Genomic DNA, 19759 nt, shown 5'->3' on the forward strand with positions numbered 1-19759 from the left:
ATCCCTATTAATGCCAATACTCCTACACTTATTTGTCTAGTCTCTTTTTTTACATGAAGCAATGGATACAGGCTTCTACTCACTCCAATGGCAACACCCTTGACCTTGTATTCTCCAATCTATGCACTCATTGCAACCTCTCCAAAAATCTTCTCCCACTCTTTGATCACCACCTTATTAGTTGCACTCTTTCCCTGTCTTCCACCTCCTCTCCTTCCAACCGCCTAACAGTTACCCGTAGAAACCACCCGTTTGTCCCCTCAACCCTTCTCTTCTCTGCTACTGACCACCTGCATGATAAAATCTCACCCGTCCCCCCAATTTATCCACTTCTGTCTATAACAGCTCACTGTCATCCTCCCTATATTGTCATCCTCACTACACACACACAATCAGGCCCCGACCCCTACAATCTTGGGAACAGACGACTCCGGAAGTCTCAAAAAACATAGCTGCGCTATTGAGCATCTGTGGTGGAAAACTAAGTCTCAGAAAGATTTCAACCTACATAAATCTGCCCTCTAGAAATACTATTCCTGCCTCCTCACTGCCAAGCAGACCTATTTCCTCACTATCGTTAACACCTTCTTATGCAGTTCCTGTCAACTCTTCTCTACCTTCAACTCTCTTCTTCATCCTCTACTGCCTCCACCCACCAACTCACTCACTGCCCAGGAGATTACCAATTAATTCAAAAACAAGATTGATACAATTCGCAGAGATCTCAGATGTGCAGATCCCTCCCCCACTTCACATTCCATGTCCACAGGTACAATCACTACTTATTATTATTATTATTATACAGTATTTATAAATAGTTCGCTCAGCGCTATACATTACAAAGGGGGACAGAACATGTGACAGAACAATAACAATACAATGCAAAACATGAGGGGATGGAGGGCCCTGCTCTTTCGAGCTTACAATCTAGGAGGGAGGGGATAGTGGTACAGGAGGAGATAGCTGTGGGGGATGGAGTGGTAGGAAGAGTGGAGGAGGTCGGCAAGTTAGCAGGGGGTGGGGTAAGCTTCCCTGAAGATGTGGGTATTCAGGGTGCGCCTAAAGGAGAGGAGTGTAGGTGATAATCTGATGGGTTGGGGCAGGGAGTTCCAGAGGATGGGTGACACCCTGGAGAAGTCCTGGAGGCGGGCATGGAAGGAGGAGACCAGGGAACTAGAGAGAAGGAGGATTTGTGAGGAGCGGAGTGTGCGTGCTGGGTGGTACTTGGATATTAGGTCGGTGATGTAGTTCGGGGCAGTATGGTGGACGGCTTTGTACGTCAGTGTTAGGATTTTGAATTTGATCCGTTGCGCAATAAGCCAGTGGAGGGATTGGCAGAGGGGGGTGGCGGAAACAGAGCTGTTGGAAAGGTGAATGAGTCTGGCAGCCATATTCAGGATCGACTGAAGCGGGGATAGCCAGCGGCGAGGCAGGCCAGTAAGGAGGGAGTTGCAGTAATCGAGTCATGATATGATGAGGGAGTGGATGAGCTGTTTAGTGGTTTCTGGGGTTAGGAACGTGCGTATTTTGGCGATGTTGTGGAGGTGGAGTCTGCATGAGTTTGTTAAAGATTGGACTTGGGGCTGTAAGGATAGGTTGGAGTCCAGAATGACACCAAGTATGACACCAAGTATTCTGGCCTGCAGGGTTTGATGGTGGTGTTGTTGGACATGATGGAGAAGTCAATGGGGGCTGGGGTCCGGGCTGGGGGGAAGACAAGAAACTCGGTTTTGGAGAGGTTCAGTTTAAGGAAGTGGAGTAACATCCAGCCTGATATGTCGCTCAGTAGGTGTGTGATTCGGGCGGAGACTGAGGGGGTGAGGTGGGGGGTTGAGAGATAGATTTGTGTGTTGTCGACATATAGGTGGTAGTTGAAGCCGTGAGAGTGTATGAGTTGGCCAAGGGAGGAGGTGTAGATGGAGAAGAGAAGGGGCCAGAGGACGGAGCCTTGAGGGACCCCAACAGAGAGGGGGAGGTGGTAGCATTATAGGCAACTCTGAAAGAGCGTTGTGACAGGTAGGATGAGAGCCAGGAGAGAGCAGAATCTCTGAGGCCGAGGGAGTGTAGTTTTTTGAGGAGGAGGGGGTGGTTGACTGTGTTGAAGGCCGCGGAGAGGTCAAGGAGTAGGAGCACTGAATAGTGGCCATTAGCTTTGGCGGATAGCAGGTCGTTGGAGAGTTTGAATAAGGCAGTTTCGGTGGAGTGTAGGGGACGGAAGACGGACTGTAGGGGATCGAGGAGGTTGTTGTTGTTGAGGTGAGAGCTTAGGCGGGTGTAGACTAGGCACTCGAGGAGTTTGGATGTGAATGGGAGCAGGGACATGGGTCTGAGCTTGTTCGGGTCATTGGGGTTCAGGGAGGGCTTTTGAAGTATGGGGGTGATGTGTGCATGCTTCAGAGGGGAGGGGAAAGTGCCGGAGGAAAGGGAGAGATTAAAGATGTGGGTGAGGGAGCATAGGATGGAGGGGGAAGGAGGTTGTAGGAGTTGTGAGGGGATAGGGTCGAGGGGGCAAGTGGTGAGGCGGGCATCAGAGAGGACCTTGAAGACTTCCTCGATGGTAGTAAGGTCAAAGGTGTGGAGTGTTGAGGGGGCTTCAGTATGAGGAATGTAGGGTGGGGTGGAAGTGGAGGTCAGAGCAGTGGTGGGGCCGTGGGAAAAGGGTGATGAGGGGGTAGCTGAGTGAGGGGGAACGGGGTTGGAGGGAGTTTGAGCAGTGACGAAGTCCCTGTGGGTTATGTCGAGGGAGAGGGGGGATGAGGGGGTAGCTGTGTGAGAGGGGACGGGTTGAGAGGGAGTGCGAGTTACGGCGATGTCCTTGCGAATTGTGTCAATCTTGTTTTTGAAGTGATTGGCAATCTCAAGGGCGGTGAGGGCGGTGCTGGGTGGAGGTGGGGGTGGAGAGAGTAGAGAGTTGAAGGTGGAGAAGAGTCGGAGAGGATTGGAGGAGAGGGCCTTGATGAGGGTCAGGAAGTAGGCTTGTTTGGCTGCGTGGAGGGAGGAGGTGTGGGTGTGGGAAGCAGATTTGTAGCGGGTGAAGGCTTGTTGGGATTTGGTTTTGCGCCATAGTCGCTCCAGGGCACGACTATGTCGTTTGAGGGTTTTCGTGTGATCAGTCTGCCAGGGCTGGAGCAGTCGGGGTCTTATGTTGCGTGTGGTTAAAGGCGCTAGTTAGTCAAGGGCTGTTGACAGCGCGTTGTTATAGGCAGTCATAGCCAAGTCGGGACAGGACAGGGGGAGGATGCTGTCGTGGAGTTGATCAGCTGCAGAGTTGAGGGGGGCAGGGTTAAGGTTGCGGAGGTTACGGCTGGTAGTAGTGTGACATTTGGAGGGGTAGGCGTTGGAGGACGAGGAGATAGAAAAGGTAATCAGGTTGTGGTCAGAGAGAGGGAAGGGGGTGTTAGTGATGTTGTGGGGAGCGCAGCGGTTGGAGAAGACACGATCAAGGATATTACCGTCGGAGTGGGTGGTGGATTGTATGCACTGTGCAAGTGCAAAGGAGGAGGTTAAGTGGAGGAGATGGGATGTGGCCGGGTTGTCGAGGTTCACAGGGATGTTGAAATACTTCCCGCATTCAACCCCACTACTATAGACGAGGCTGCTAAACTTTTTTCTAAAGCTCACCTAATCACCTGCCCCCTGGACCCTGTTCCATCGCAAATGCTACGTTCACCCTCTGGCTCTATCCTACACTCTTTAACTCACACCTTCAAACTCTTGCTCTTTTCCCCAACTCTCTAAAACATGCACTAGTCACCCCTATACTTAAAAAGCCTAAACTAGACCCTACCAATATTAACAACCTACAACCCATCTCCTTACTCCCCTTTTCCTCCAAACTCCTTGAACCCCGGTCTACATCCAAATGAGTGACCATCTCAATAGGAATAACCTTCTTGATCCCCTTCAGTCCAGATTTCCGCCTCAACACTCCATGGAAACTGCTCTCCTTAAACTCACAAATAAACTACTAATAGCTAAAACCAATGGACGCTATTCTGTATTCCTACTCCTGGACCTATCTGCTGCCTTTGACACAGTGGACCACTCCCCCCTCCTCAAAAACTCTACTCTGTTTGGTCTTCACAACTGTACTCTTTGATGGTTCTCATCCTACCTATCCTTCAGTGTCACTTACAATTCTGCTTCCTCTTTCCTTTCTCCACTGGGGTTCCCCAAGGTTCTGTTCTTGGACACCTCCTATTCTCAATCTACGCCTCCTCCTTGGGTCAGTTGATAGCATCCCATGGCTTTCAATACCATTTCTATGCTGATGACACCCAAATCTATCTCTCTACTCCTCAGCTCACTCCATCAGTCTCCACACGCTTTATTAATCTACTAACAGGCATATCAGACTGGATGTCACATCACTTCCTGAAAATCAATCTATCCAAAACCAAGCTCATAATATTTCCTCCTCCGCGTGCCCCTTCCCATGACTTCTCTGTCACAATCAACAGCTCAACCATCTATTCATCCCCGCATGCCAAGGTGCTATGTGTAATCCCTGATTCTGAACTATCCTTCCGGCCCCACATCCAATCACTGTCCAGAGCTTGCCGTCTCAACCTCCGTAATATCTCCAAGATGCGCCCCTTCCTAACCAATGACACCGCAAAGTTTCTAACTCACTCCCTGGTCATCTTCCGCCTTTGTACTGCAACTCCTCCCTCACATGCTTAACCTTACATAGGCTAGCCCCCCTTCAGTCCATCATGAATGCTGCTGCCAGGCTCATTGTCAGGGCAGGAGCCGAGGAACGGACAGGCAGGCCTAACAAAGTAACACACTGGCTGACGACAACCACCACCCACAGACCAAAGTCCCTCAGGGCGCGGAGTCTAAGTCCCAGGCTGCCCTTCACCAGGGCCCCTGATGGTGGGGATGGACTTGATGCAGCCAGGAACCAGGTCGCGGCCCCCGAGATACCTCAGCTGCGGTAATGGCCGCCGCCAATGGCGTGTAGCTGGTGGAAGAGACAAAAGAGTAGTCAGACAGGCCGGGGTCAACAACAACAGGACAAAACAGTACAGGACAGCAGACGAGAATCACAGGTCACGAGCCGGGTTCAGCAACAGAGGGTCAGATCAAAGGAGAATACAAAGAATAGTCAAGTCACAAGCCAAATCAGAATACCAGGAGAGTCACGAGAGTCAGAACAGAGTAATAGTAACACCAAGACACAAGACACAAGTGCAAAGAGCATGTGCGGGCCACAGGCTTATATGTCATCAGCCACGCCCCTCTGGGGGGTGGACCTCAGAGACCTGAAGGCATAAAAAGGATTCCCACCATGCACAGCAGAATCCAAGATGGACACCAGCACATGGAGTAACATAACCTCAGGGAAAAGGTAGGACCTTGACAGTACCTCCTCCTCAAGGGCCCCTCCCCCTCCGCGGCTCAACAAAAGGTTTCTGAGGAAAGCGGGTATGAAAAGTGCGGAGGAGGGCAGGAGCATGGACATCCGCGGAAGGAACCCAGGAACGCTCCTCAGGACCATAACCGCGCCAATGAACCAGGAACTGTAATCGACCGCGCACCAATCGAGAGTCCATGATCCGGCACACTTCATACTCCTCATGACCGTCAACCCGGACAGGACGGGGCCGAGGCAGAGAGGTAGTGAAGCGATTGCAGATCAGAGGTTTCAACAGGGAAACATGAAAGATATTGGAGATCCGCATCCCAGACGGAAGGGCAAGGGCATAGGCCACCGGATTCACTTTGTGGAGAATGCGGAAAGGACCGATAAAACGGGGAGCTAGTTTGAGTGTGGGCACCCGAAGATTGAGGTTGCGAGTAGACAACCACACCCGATCGCCGACCTGGTATGAAGGAGCGGGCAACCGTCTGCGATCAGCCTGGAACTTCTGGCGCTGAGCTGAGTCCCTCAAGGCCCTCTGGATCTGCCCCCATGAAGAACGCAGGGCAGCAAGATGGTTCTCCACAGCCGGAATGTCCTGTGGTGAGAACCTCTCAGGTAATACCGCGGGTTGGAACCCATAGTTGGCCATGAAGGGCGACATCCCGGAGGAGGAGTTGACCGCCGAGTTCCTGACAAACTCTGCCCAAGGCAGGAGATCGGCCCAATCGTCCTGATGGTCTGAAATATAACACCGAAGGAATTGTTCTAAGGCCTGATTGGAACGCTCCGCAGCCCCATTGGACTGCGGGTGGTAGGCTGAGGAACAGGAGAGACTAATACCCAACTGGGAGCAGAAGGCACGCCAGAATCTGGACACGAACTGACTCCCGCGGTCCGAGACAATCACCTTAGGCAACCCATGCAGGCGAAAAATCTCCCTGGAAAAGACCGTGGCCAGTTCTTGCGCTGTTGGTAATTTCCTGAGTGGAATGCAATGGCACATCTTGGAAAACTGATCGACGATCATGAGGATGACCATATGACCCAGAGACACCGGGAGGTCTACAATAAAGTCCATACCTAGGTGTGACCAAGGACGCTCCCCATTGGGAATGGGTTGCAGAAGACCCAAAGGGAGATGCCGTGGAGACTTATTCTGGGCACAGATCGAACATGCCGCTACATAAGAGGCAATGTCGGCACGGAGGGTTGGCCACCAGAATAAGCGAGAGACGACCCAACACAGCTGGTTCTTCCCCGGATGCCCGGCAGTTTTGTCGTTATGGTAGGTACGCAGCAGGCGGGTGCGCAATCTCTCGGGTACAAAACATCTACCCTCCGGCTTCCCGGGGGGAGCATCAGATTGAGCCGCCAAAACCTGCTCCCCAAGAGGAGAGGTCATACTGGTGCGAATGGCAGCCAGGATCTGATCTGGAGGAATAACTGAGATTGGCTCAGAGTCTTCCCTGGACAACTCAGAGTATTGCCGTGATAACGCATCAGCCCTGACATTCTTGGAACCAGGCAAATATGAAACCACATAGTTGAAGCGTGACAAGAACAGAGCCCATCTGGCCTGGCGGGGTGTCAATCTTTTGGCCTCCGAAAGATAAGTCAGGTTCTTATGATGGGTAAGAATGAGGACCGGAACCGCGGAGCCCTCGAGCAGGTGCCTCCATTCCTTGAGAGCCAGAATGATTGCCAACAACTCCCTATCTCCAATCTGGTAGTTGCACTCTGCAGAGGAAAGCTTCCTGGAGTAGAACCCACAGGGAAGTAGGGGTCCATTGGGCGACCGACGTTGAGACAGGAGAGCGCCTACTCCCGTCTCGGATGCATCAACCTCAAGGACGAAGGGCAATCCAGGATTGGGATGAGACAGTATCGGAGCTGACGCGAAGGCGGATTTCAGAGCCTCGAACGCTACGATGGCCTCGGGTGGCCACTCGTGAGGATTACTGCCCTTCTTGGTTAGGTCTGAGAGAGGCTTTGCCAGCGTGGAGAAGTTCCGGATGAACTTCCGATAGTAGTTGGCAAAACCCAAAAAGCGCTGAATGGGCCGAAGACCATTGGGACGAGGCCACTGCAGAACTGCCGAAACCATCTGAGGGTCCATGGAGAATCCCTCCGCAGAAATGATGTAGCCTAAAAAGGCAACTTGGGATCGATGGAATTCGCACTTCTCAAGTTTACAAAAACGTTTGTTCTCACGTAATCGTTGCAGCACCTGCTTGACATCCTGGATATGGGACTCCATGGAGGCAGAGTAAACCAGGATGTCATCCAAGTAAACTACCACGCACATCATTTATGAATTCCTGAAAAACTGCGGGCGCGTTACACAACCCGAAGGGCATCACCAGGTATTCGTAGTGACCGGTTCTGGTGTTAAACGCGGTCTTCCACTCATCCCCCTGTTTGATCCGTACGAGGTTGTACGCCGCCCTAAGGTCAAGTTTGCTAAAGACTGTTGCCCCCTTAAGGCGGTCGAACAACTCAGTAATCAAGGGAATCGGGTAGGCATTCTTAGTGGTGATTCGATTAAGACCCCTATAATTGATGCAAGGCCTCAATTCACCACCCTTCTTCTTAACAAAGAAAAAGCCCGCTCCTGCTGGGGAAGTAGACTTACGAATGTGCCCCCGGGAAAGCGCATCCGCAACGTACTCCTCCATGGCCTTATTCTCCGCAACCGAGAGAGGATACACCCTGCCACGCGGAGGAGTGGCACCGGGTTGCAAGGATATGGCGCAGTCGTAAGGACGATGAGCAGGTAAGGCACCAGCGCGTACCTTATCAAACACGTCCTGGTACTCCCCATAATCAGAGGGCAACGCAGAGTCCGAGGAGGCACACAACACCTTAACCGGCCCACGGATGCACCCGGCCCCACACTGTGGAGACCACGAGAGCATCTCGGCTGTTTGCCAATTGAAGGTTGGATTGTGCATCTGGAGCCAGGGATACCCCAAAACCACCGAATAGTGCGGAGAAGAAATCACCTGGAAACAGGCCAACTCCCTGTGAACAGCCCCAATAGCTACTTCCACTGGCACAGTCTCGTGGGTAACCTGCGGTGGTTGCAGGGGTCTGCCATCTATCGCCTCGAGAACCAATGGGGTAACTCGAGCCTGCAGGGGAATGGAGTGCTGGGCAGCAAACGAGCTGTCCATAAACAACCCGCCGGCCCCAGAATCTACCAACGCCTGGGCCGTCACCGAGCCCTCCGCCCAAGAGAGGACAACGGTGATCAGTGGCTTATCTCTGCGAAACGCCGGGGACGAGGAGACTCCACCCAAGATCTGTCCCCGACAGGCTCTCAGGTGCGAGCGTTTCCCGGACGGACCAGACAGGACTGCCGAAAGTGCCCACCAAGACCACAGTACAGGCAGCGACCCTCCCGACGCCGAGCGGCCCGCTCTCCCTCGGAAAGGCGAGCAAACCCCAGCTGCATGGGCTCACCACCAGACAATCTATCCCCAGGCCTCATTGTTCCAACCGACCTCTGCCGCCAGGGTACGAAACTCTATGGCGTACTCGGCCACGGTCCGTGAACCCTGATGCATGGTTATGAGCAGCTTGGCCGCCGAGGCGGAACGAGCCGGTACGTCGAATACCCTACGGAAGGCATCGACAAAACCGGAAAAATCATGAATCACCGGGTCGTTCCTCTCCCATAAGGGATTTGCCCAGGCCAAGGCCTTGTCTGAGAGTAGTGAAATTAGGAACCCAACCCTCAGACGGGAAGGCGTGGGGTATTAATTCAAAATAAATACCCACCTGGTTGAGGAACCCACGACACTGACTCGGCTCACCCCCAAAGCGCTGTGGAAGAGGGGCAGAGCCAGTCATACCTCTGGGTGCCGCTGATGCAGCCGCCGAGGTGGTGGACGCAATAGGCGGAGAAGCAGCGGGAGAGACCACCGGAGTGACTACCGGCCTAACAGCACCAGGAGCAAGGTGTGCAGTGCGTGCAAGCAGAGTTTGCAACGCCTGAGCGAACTGATCCAACAGGTGATCCTGTTGATCGAGTCTGGCGACTAGCGTTGGGAGCGAAGGCGTGCCTGCACCGTCAGGGTTCATGGCACTTGTGTAATGTCAGGGCAGGAGCCGAGGAACGGACAGGCAGGCCTAACAAAGTAACGCACTGGCTGACGACAACCACCACCCACAGACCAAAGTCCCTCAGGGCGCGGAGTCTAAGTCCCAGGCTGCCCTTCACCAGGGCCCCTGATGGTGGGGATGGACTTGACGCAGCCAGGAACCAGGTCGCGGCCCCCGAGACACCTCAGCTGCGGAATGGCCGCCGCCAATGGCGTGTAGCTGGTGGAAGAGACAAAAGAGTAGTCAGACAGGCCGGGGTCAACAACAACAGGACAAAACAGTACAGGACAGCAGACGAGAATCACAGGTCACGAGCCAGGTTCAGCAACAGAGGGTCAGATCAAAGGAGAATACAAAGAATAGTCAAGTCACAAGCCGAATCAGAATACCAGGAGAGTCACGAGAGTCAGAACAGAGTAATAGTAACACCAAGACACAAGTGCAAAGAGCATGTGCGGGCCACAGGCTTATATGTCATCAGCCACGCCCCTCTGGGGGGTGGACCTCAGAGACCTGAAGGCATAAAAAGGATTCCCACCATGCACAGCAGAATCCAAGATGGACGCCAGCACATGGAGTAACATAACCTCAGGGAAAAGGTAGGACCTTGACACTCATCCACCTTACTCCACTACTACTACCTCCACTGGCTTCTGCTCATCCAATGAATAAAATTCAAGATACTTACAACTTATAAAGCCGTCCACAACTCCCCCCCACCCACATTACTAACCTTGTCTCAAAATCCTGTATAATAATAATAACTTTGGGGAAGGGCTACAGGGTACACATATGACTTCTGCATTTATAAAGGAAAAGACAGTCACCTAGAGCCCCCTGGATGCCCAACCTATATGGGTAGTAGTGGAAAAACAGCATGGGACCTTGTTACCCTCATTCCATCAGGGATATCACCTGTATGTGGATAATTTCTTTACCAGCCTGCCACTTTTTACAGCACCTTTTTCTGCAGCAAACTGTAGCTTGTGGTACAGTACACATCGCAAGTACAATTTGTGAATTCCTGGTCACCACAAAGCTGAAAAGGGGGGAGTCAGTAAGTTTGTGCAATGAGAAAAATTTGGCTGTCACATGGAAGGAGAAGCGGGATATCTATGGTCCTTGTTCCATCCACCAAGACAACTCAATGGAAACCAGCATTATGCTTGTATCTGATGTCCGGCGTACCAACAATTTGCCTATTTTCTCAACCATGTTTTTGCCTGCTGCCTGGACTGACCGTTTGTCAGTATACTGACTATGCCTCTGCTTGCTACCTGAACGGACAATGGACTGATACTCAACCATGTTTCTGTCTGCTGCCTGGACTGATCTTTTGCCTGTATACTGACGACGTCTTTGCATGCCTGAAATGACAGAGGCCTATTAATTGACAAAGTTGCTGGCTGGACTGATTCTTTACCTGCATACTGACCACATCTGCCTTCTGCTCAAACTGACCCCGTCCTGTTTATTGACCAAATTTCTGCTTGTCACCTGGACTGATCGTGCCTGCTGCCTGGACCAATATTTTGGCTATTCGATGACCATGTCGCTGCCTGTACTGACACTGGCATGCTTATCAAGCATGTTCTTGCCTACTGCCTAGACCAAAACATTTGCCTGTTGTTGACCATGTCTCTGCCTTACACCAGTACTGACTCATCTGCACTTCCTACAAACTACATTCCTGTGAGACACCACCCTCTGCAGAAAACTGCACAACTGGAACCACAGATACTCTGATACAGATATTCACCCTATGTTCAGCCTCCTGTATGTCCTGGCCAGTGAACATAGCATTGTGCTATAGGGGCAGCCACATACCAGAAGGTTAGGCCTGCTTTACATTTAGGAACAGGGTCTGCTGTATGTGAAGCTATACTATTCTATATTCCCTGACCACTTATACTGAGGTGACCATCCAATGATTTGGAGGGGTGTCCCAATACTTTTGGAAATATAGTGTATATTGCTAGGCATAAATCTGTTAAGAGTTCCTGAAGTTCTATTTCAGAAAATATGAAATATTTGCGTATTTAAACTTCTGAATGCTAGATATTCTTGAGCTCACATATTGAAAGAATAATTTTAAAAGTAACCTTTGCTTTTAGCCAGTTCTAAAAACAAATTCAAGCAAATTAGTTCACTAAGAAATTAGGTTATCAAAGTATCTGCAAGCTTATTGTCACTTTTAAAATACAAAACTCTCAGAAACAAGCACATGTCTTTCAAAGATCTATCATCAGAATCTGGTGTGGCTTTTTCTCTGCTATCCCCCTAAAGGTGCAAGGTTTACTTCATAGGAATATGCATTTGTGCAATTCAGAGATGACCTTAGGACTCCAGTGTTATATACATAGTATGGGTAGCACAATAAACATTTATGAAGAATTAAAGAACGTCTCTGTACAATACAGACACACTGCTCACTGCATGCACAGTGCTGGCACATGGAGCTGTTTTCAGCACCACTTTGGGTACCAGACAAAACTACCACTTCAATAGTAACCAGCTGTTGTTTATTTCCTTTGTTTAGATCCCGTGATTTGTAAGAAATTGAGATTAATAGCCCTGTTGGCCACATGAGAGCAGTTCCTGAAGTGAATTTAAATCTTTCAATAGGGAATGGGGATTGCTGTCCCAGTTATTTGCTTAGGGAAATTGCACTCAATCATGTGAAGACTGTTACTGGGAAATGAGCTCCCACAATTACGCTGTAACAAGGCACAAAAAAGTGGTAGTTTGCAATTTAAAAAGAAAAAAAAAGCAAAATAATTTACAAATCATTTTTACTTCTTAGACAGTTCATAGCTTGATATTGCTTTGGTTATAATTAGTGAATTAATCATGCAGGAGTAGATAAACTGTCACAATACCTTTGCAGGCATCCTGGGCAGAAAACGGCACATTCCAGTCTCGGAAGAAGCCAGGCTTGCATCTCTGGCAGTGAATACCTTCTGTATTATGGTTACAGTTATCACAAACTCCTCCACTACGGTTCCCTGATGTCAGCCACACATCCAGGTCAAAGTGGCAGCTGTCAGCGTGATCATTACATTTACACTCTGATGAAGACAAAATTGTGAACACATAATGTTAAACATAATTTTCTGTGAAAAACCGATTTGTTTTATTTGCAGCCCAGACCAAATTTCAAATTGCATTTTTCCACTGACCGTTGCATTCAATTGGAATCCAAAGATATACTCCTATCTTTAATCTGAACAAAAATATATCAGTTCATAAATCAGAATACTCTGATCAGCCATCACTTTATGACCACTGACAGGTTAAGTGAATTATATTGATTATCTCAATACATTGGCATCTGAAAGTTGTTGGGATGTGTTAGGCAGTAAGTAAACATGTTGCCCATGAAGTTGATGTGTTGAAAGCAGAAACAAATGGGCATCACAGTTTGTTGTGTATGGGCTGCGTAGCCACAGTCCAGTCAGGGTGCCCATGCTGATGCCTGAAATGGACATGTGAGCATCAAAACTGGACCACGGAGCAATAAAAAGAAAGTTGCTTGGTCTGATGAATCACGTTTTCTTTTACATCATGTAGATAACTGGGTGCATCTGTGTTGCTTACTTTAGTAAGAGATGGCACCAGGATGCAGTATGGGAAGAAGGCAAGCAAGTGGAGGCAGTGTGACTCTTTGATTTAATTATTAATAATTAATCTAAACATTAATACTGACCAAGTATACCCCTTCATTGAGATGGTATTTCCTGATAGCTGTGGCCTCTTTCAGCAGGACAATGTGCCCTGCCACTCTGCAAAAATGGTTAAAGAATGGTTTCAGGAACACAATTGCAAGTTTGAGGTGTTGACTTGTGTTCCACATTCTACAGATCTCATTCCAATTGAACATCTGGGGAATGTGCTGAAAAATGTCTGATCCATGGAGGCCCCACCTCACAGCTTGCAGGGCTTAAAGTGTTACTAAAACCACAACAGTAAAATCAGTCTTTATATGCAGTAAAGCATGCTGGTTATACCCACTGTAGAACCTAAAGGGGGTAATCCTCTGCATTGTATAAAAAGGATGTTTGACCCTGTCTTCTCTGATCCTCCCCTTCTTCTACTGTTCCCAATCCATCTGCTGATAGTTCAGAGGTCTAGTCACTCTGCATATATTAAGTTTTTAGTGTGTATTGCTAGAGTTCTTTTTTCTTTGGAAGGGTGCATGTGATCAGCACAGGGCCAATCAGCACTGTCCAGACAAAGGGTCAGGGCTATACAGCCTCATAGGACAGTCAAAGCAGAATGAAAACTACTCCTAAAAAACAGTGCTCAGCTGGACCCTGATAGAAGTCACAAGACTGCTATATACTGCTGATGAGGAAAGATATTTAGCAATTATATTTAATAAAAAAATAGCATTTCCATGTTGTGTGTACTGTGGGAGACCAGATTTAGTGGATGTAGGGTCATGGGTTTAGTAACACTTTAAAGGATCTGCTACTGACAGCTTGGTGCTGGATACTACAACATACCTTCAGAGGTCTAGTGGCATTCATGCCTCAACAGGTCAAGACTGTTTTGGCAGCAAAAAGGGCTACTTTGGCAGCAAAAGGTGGACCTATTCAATTTTAAGTGGATGATCATAATGTTATGGCTGATTGGCACATTTCTTCCATTTCAGTGACTAGCTTATTACTAGCAGATAAATATACAGTACAGTCTCACTGACAAAACAGTTGAAAAAGTATGGATAGAAAAAAAAAACAGTCAATGCAATGATATATCTCGTTTGTATAACATTTATTGATAAATGTGTGAAATCATAAAATTACTGGAACCTACAATATAGCATTGACATCACTGCCAGTACCACTGGCAAGATTATCTTGGCCTAACATAACCAATAAGATGGAACAATATTCTTCAAGCCTAATGTAATTTCAAAGTTTTGAACAATTTGTCTTTCCAGTTTCCCAGTCCACATACAGTATCCTGCTTTGGAGAGGTGGCAGACAAACAACATATCTCCTACTAAAGTAATCATATTCTTATCAGTTCTCTAAGAATTGTTTCCATTTGTGACGTGGAAGTAATAATATAAGAAATAACAATGTTACCTTACCCACAAGTAAATATAGTCCGCCTATTAGATACTGGCCTTTGCCTTGTACCTGCTAGAGTAAATAACTGAGCTACCTGCAGCATAATTCCTGTACTTTGGGAAACATTGAGCTTGGACTAAAAGTGGATTCCTACAAGATATCTGTTAAAATATTAGAGATTTTGGTTGCAGTACCATCTCATATTCTAAAATGATGAACTATGATATTGAGAAGCGAGTGATACTTAGATCAGTCAATTATTAAACTGTGTCTGCTGTTCAGCAGTATTAACCATATAATATAGAAATATAACAAAAAAACACACACAAAGGGTTACACATTTTGTATATCTGGTGCATTATAAATTCTATAGGAAACAAATGTTGACCAAAAATAAAATAGGGTCTTGGGCTTTTTCATATCTATTACAGAAAGCAGTGTAGGGATTAAAGTGAAAAGAACTGACATCCCACCTATTTGTTTTTTGTGCATTGTGTTTGGCTGGGACATCCTTAGAAATCATAAAATAAATGCCTACAACAACTGAGCTATAAATAGTTTGCATATGCACAGTAACATTTATCAGCAGAACGGAGAAACTGTGACCAAATATATACCATTCTCCTAACTCTTCATTTGAGAATCCCTGGTGCATAAGCATTGATTTAGTACACTGTATTTACCTATACACATAGACATTAAAGTGTTACTAAACCCGCGACAGTAAAATCAGTCTGTATATGCAGTAAAGCATGCTTGTTCTCACGGTGGAACCTAAGGGGTAAATCCTCCAGTGCCTAAAAAGGACGTTTGATCCTGTCTTCTCTGATTCTCCCCTTCTTCCACTGTCCCCAATCCATCTGCTGATAGAACAAGCTGCACATGCTCAGTTTGGTGTGGATTGCTAGAAAGTTGTTTTTTTCTTGGGAGAGTGCATCTGATCAGCACAGGGCCAATCCACACTGTCCAGACAGAAGGTCAGGGGTCCTGCAGCCCCATAGGACAATAAGGGATGAATGAAAACTCCTCCTACAAGCTTTAACCGGTGTTTGGCCAGACACTGATAGAAGTCACAAGACTGCTCTAACTGCTGATGAGAAAAGGTATTTATATTTACTAAAATAATTGCATTTCCATGTTCTGTGTACTGTGGGAGACCAGCTATAGTGAATGCAAGGTCCTGGGATTAGCAACACTTTAATGAATGATTTTTCCAATGAAGCAAATAAGTATGACCATCGCTAAGGAAACGCGATCTTGTAAAATTTCCTCCTCCCCTCCCCATGACTTTACCATTGACATCAACGGCACAGCCATTGGTCCCTCCCCACATGCCAGGGTGCTAGGTGTAATCCTAGACTTTGACCTCTCCTTCAGCCCCCACATCCAATCACTGGCTAAATCTTGGTGCCTAAACAGTTACAGAATTTGCCCCTTCCTGACTAACGACATCACAAAACAGCTTATTCACTCCTTGGTTAATTCCCGTCTTGACTAATGCAACTCCCTCCTCACTGACCTACCTCTACACAGGCTATCCCTCCTTCAGTCTATTATGATGCTGCTGCTAGACTAATACACCTTACTAACCAATCCGTGACTGCGGTCCCTCTCTGCCAATCTGTTCACTGACTTCCACTAGCCCAACATATAATATTCAAAATACTAACAACATGCTAGGCCATCCACAACCTCGCCCCCAGCTACATCACAAACCTCATCTGCAGAGATCACCCAAACTGTCCTCTCCGGTCCTCCCAAGGTCTCCTGCTTTCCAGTTCCCTTGTTACCTCCCCCCACACTCGCCTCCAGGACTTCTCCAGAGCCTCTCCAATCCTCTGGAACATCCTCCCCCATATGTCCAGTTAGCTCCTACCCTGTCCGCCTTAAGACCATCATTGAAAACTCATTTATTCAGGGAAGCCTACCCCACCTCCACCTAAGAACTGCACTTGAGTCACTTCCATCAGATCATCCCCGCAGTTATTACCTTTTGTATGACCTCCCCCTTCCTTTAGATTGTAAACTCCATGAGTGGGGCCCTCCAATTCTTTCTGTATCGAACTGTATTGTAATTGTACTGTCCCCTTTATATTGTAAAGCGCAGCGTAAACTTTTGGTGCTATATAAATCCTCTATAATAAATAATAATCAAGTTATCCCCAGTCATAGCTGTACTAAGGGCCAACTGTAATGAATATAAGTGCAATCTTAAATGCAGTAACAGGGACGAAAAAAAAAATATGTTGAGTGTGCTTCAGTCTGCTGCATTAGCCTTCTGTTTATAGTTTTTATGAGAAACCATTTATATAAAAAGTCTTCACAAATCTGACATGAATTAGGTCCATGGGAAGCTTAGCTATTTAGAGCTATAGATTATTCTATTATGCACTTGTCCTTTCGGTGGAAAGCATTTAAATTTATCAAACGCTACATGAGCAGTCTCCAGAGAAATTACTGTTTTATGTTGTTACTGTAAGAAAATGTGTGGTGGTTGTTTGTCAGCTGGCGCCATGGTCACTTCCTAATGTTTGCTTGGTTGAACTGTATTTGTAATGCTTGGAAAATTTTCCACACATAACCTTTCCTTGAACAATGTACCAGATTAAAAACAGACATAACTGGCAATGTGATATGCATATGAGGCCACAAGTATATTAAGTTACACTACTTCTTCACATCTAAAATATACAGAATAACAAAAGGCAGAAGCATAATTCTTTAGCATCAGATCTTTACCATCAGGGTTGTAACTAATCAAGAACCCCAGTGGTACATTAACAGGGCCACAAATACAGCATATGTATTTATAAATTTGGAAGCAGTTTTCGATTGATTCTGGCAAGCTGAATTAAATTCAGGCTTCTTATATTGCTAATGATGATATTCTCAATGGAATTTTCTGTTCTATTCAACTGCCCTGCTCCAATCATAATGTTAGGCTCACCCAATGTATTCTTCATAATGTAGTATTAGTCTCGGTTCACACTACTGCTACCTGAGAGTAATCTTTCTGTAATGTCAGATCCAAATCACATCAATGTAGATGAGAATCCGACTTGGAGGCGACTTCTATTAAAGTATATGGTAAGTCAGATAGAAGTCGCCTTGAAGTAGTACAAGAACCTCTTCTAAAGTCGAAGCGACTTCAGTAGCACTAATTAAGACAGCTCTCATTGACTAACATGGGATTTCACATGTCCTGCAACTTGGGGTCTCACAATTTGGATTCCAAGTCGCGGCAGTGTGAACCGAGCCTTAAAGCTTATGTCATGACAAAATAAAAAATATGCAAAAAAATCACTGTATCAAATGCGCATTTCCCTTTGTTTATACGGTAAAGACCCCTGCAAACAATATACATTGATGCGCCAGAAATGCCATCAGCTTCTAAGTTCTGTTGTGTGCTAATAACATACAGCTTTTTTGTGGGCTGGGTGTTGTCAACCAGTGTCTTTTGCTAATATACCTAACCATTCCTACTCTCAGATATCCACAACATAAGAACTAACCATTCTGTAGTCTGAGATCAGAACTAGGAGGGTTCTTTAAGATAACAAACCGTGGATTGTTCAAATCATTGCGATTTTTTGCACCTATCAAACAGATATAACAAAATGCTTCCAATGGTAAATTAAACTAAAAGGGAGCAAATAAGAGAGGTTCATTGTTACAATTTACAAGCTCTTAAAAAAATGGATAAACCCATCAGTAAAATTGGACACTGGGTATCTGTCAAGAATCAGCAGCAGGGATGGCCAGATCTGTATGGCTACACTTAGAAAACTGAGACCAGAATGTCTATACTTTATTTACATTGAAACCAAAATCCATCCAACACCAGCAAACATGAAACACTGCAAACGTGAAGATACAAATAAACCAAGTAACAAAATACCCAATAACCTAACTATAATACAGTATATACAAAATGAGAAACACAGATCACAGGGAATACCAGAGATGCAATTAAAGGCGGAACCAGGACTGGAATCAGGAAAAAAAAAGGGGAGCAGGTACAAGGCAGCAGGGTACAAGACAGAAGCAAAATTTAGGTGCAAGGTAGGAGTAGGAGCAGGTTCAGCACTAAACAGCAAGCATGAAGCTTGTTGACAGGCAAAACACTGATGAGAGAGGCACTAGTAGAGGAGCAATTAAATACCCTCCCAGCAGCCAGTACCAGGTGGAGACTGATTACGGGGATCTGCTGGCTGCTGGGAGACACACGCGGGTGGACACTGAAACTACAGTCTTCTCCCCAGGGAACCAAAGTGCCACCACTCAGGTCTACCCAAGGAATAGGTAACCCAATCCAAGACCTCGAATGTACCTGGGATCACAAATGTCTGGACAAGGTTCAAATCAAACTCTGCCCTTTCCTAAAAAAACTCTCCTACTGGGGCTATAAAAGCAGGCTTTCACATTCAAAGTTAGTATCTGGACCACCCGGCCTAGGCGCATCAGAAGCAAATGGCTGCAAGAGGAACTCAGAACAGGCAACAACAGGGATCCTGGAGAAAACAGTTAACCCATGCAAGCCACCTGAGAATAATGGAAACTTGGACCCAGACATTCGGTTTCAGACCCATCAGCAGGTGGGAGCTGGACTAGAGTCCAGTTGGGCAGCCATCAGTGAATCAGCATAGTCCGGCTGGGCAGCAGACAGGGAACAGGCAAAGTCTGGATAAGCAGCCAGAGTGGCAAAATACCTAACAAAGTAATTGTAATACAATATATACAAAATGAGGAACACAGATCATAGGGAATACCAGAGATGCAAGGAAGGAGGGAACCAGGACTAGAATCAAGAACAAGGGGAGCAGGTACAAGGCAGCAGGGTACAAGACAGGAGCAAGATATAGGTGCAAGGCAGGAATAGTCTCAGAATTAAACAGCAAGCATGCATCTGGCTGGCAGGTAAAACACAGACGCACAATGCACTAGTAGAGGAGGAACTAAATACCCCCCCAGCAGCCAGCACCAGGTGGAGATTGATTATTGGGATCTGCTGGCAGCTAGGAGATGATAGGTGGACACTGGAACTACAACCTTCCGCCCAGAGAACCACAGCACCACCAGCAGGTGGTCCAGGTCGTGACAGTATCAAATTGTAGAGCAGATACAAAAACCACCATAGAGAAATCTAATCACTGAAGTCTCCAAAGGATATAAGAGTTTCAACTAACTAAATAAATACTGGGATCGGTGAAGT

At 47.1% G+C, this 19759-nt stretch overlaps 1 protein-coding gene across 1 annotated transcript in view; it reads right to left on the reverse strand.

The window, feature by feature from the left end:
- Positions 1-19759, reverse strand: part of NTN4 (netrin 4) — a 173864-nt gene that overhangs the window by 48406 nt on the left and 105699 nt on the right. The window contains exon 5 of the mRNA XM_089674130.1: positions 12352-12540. Coding sequence (XP_089530256.1) covers positions 12352-12540 — 189 coding nt within the window. The remainder of the gene's footprint in view (positions 1-12351; positions 12541-19759) is intronic.

This window comes from Staurois parvus, unplaced genomic scaffold, assembly GCF_062004578.1.
Source record: "Staurois parvus isolate SC_StPar_1 unplaced genomic scaffold, SC_StPar_1.0 ptg000147l, whole genome shotgun sequence".
Lineage (NCBI taxonomy): Eukaryota > Metazoa > Chordata > Amphibia > Anura > Ranidae > Staurois > Staurois parvus.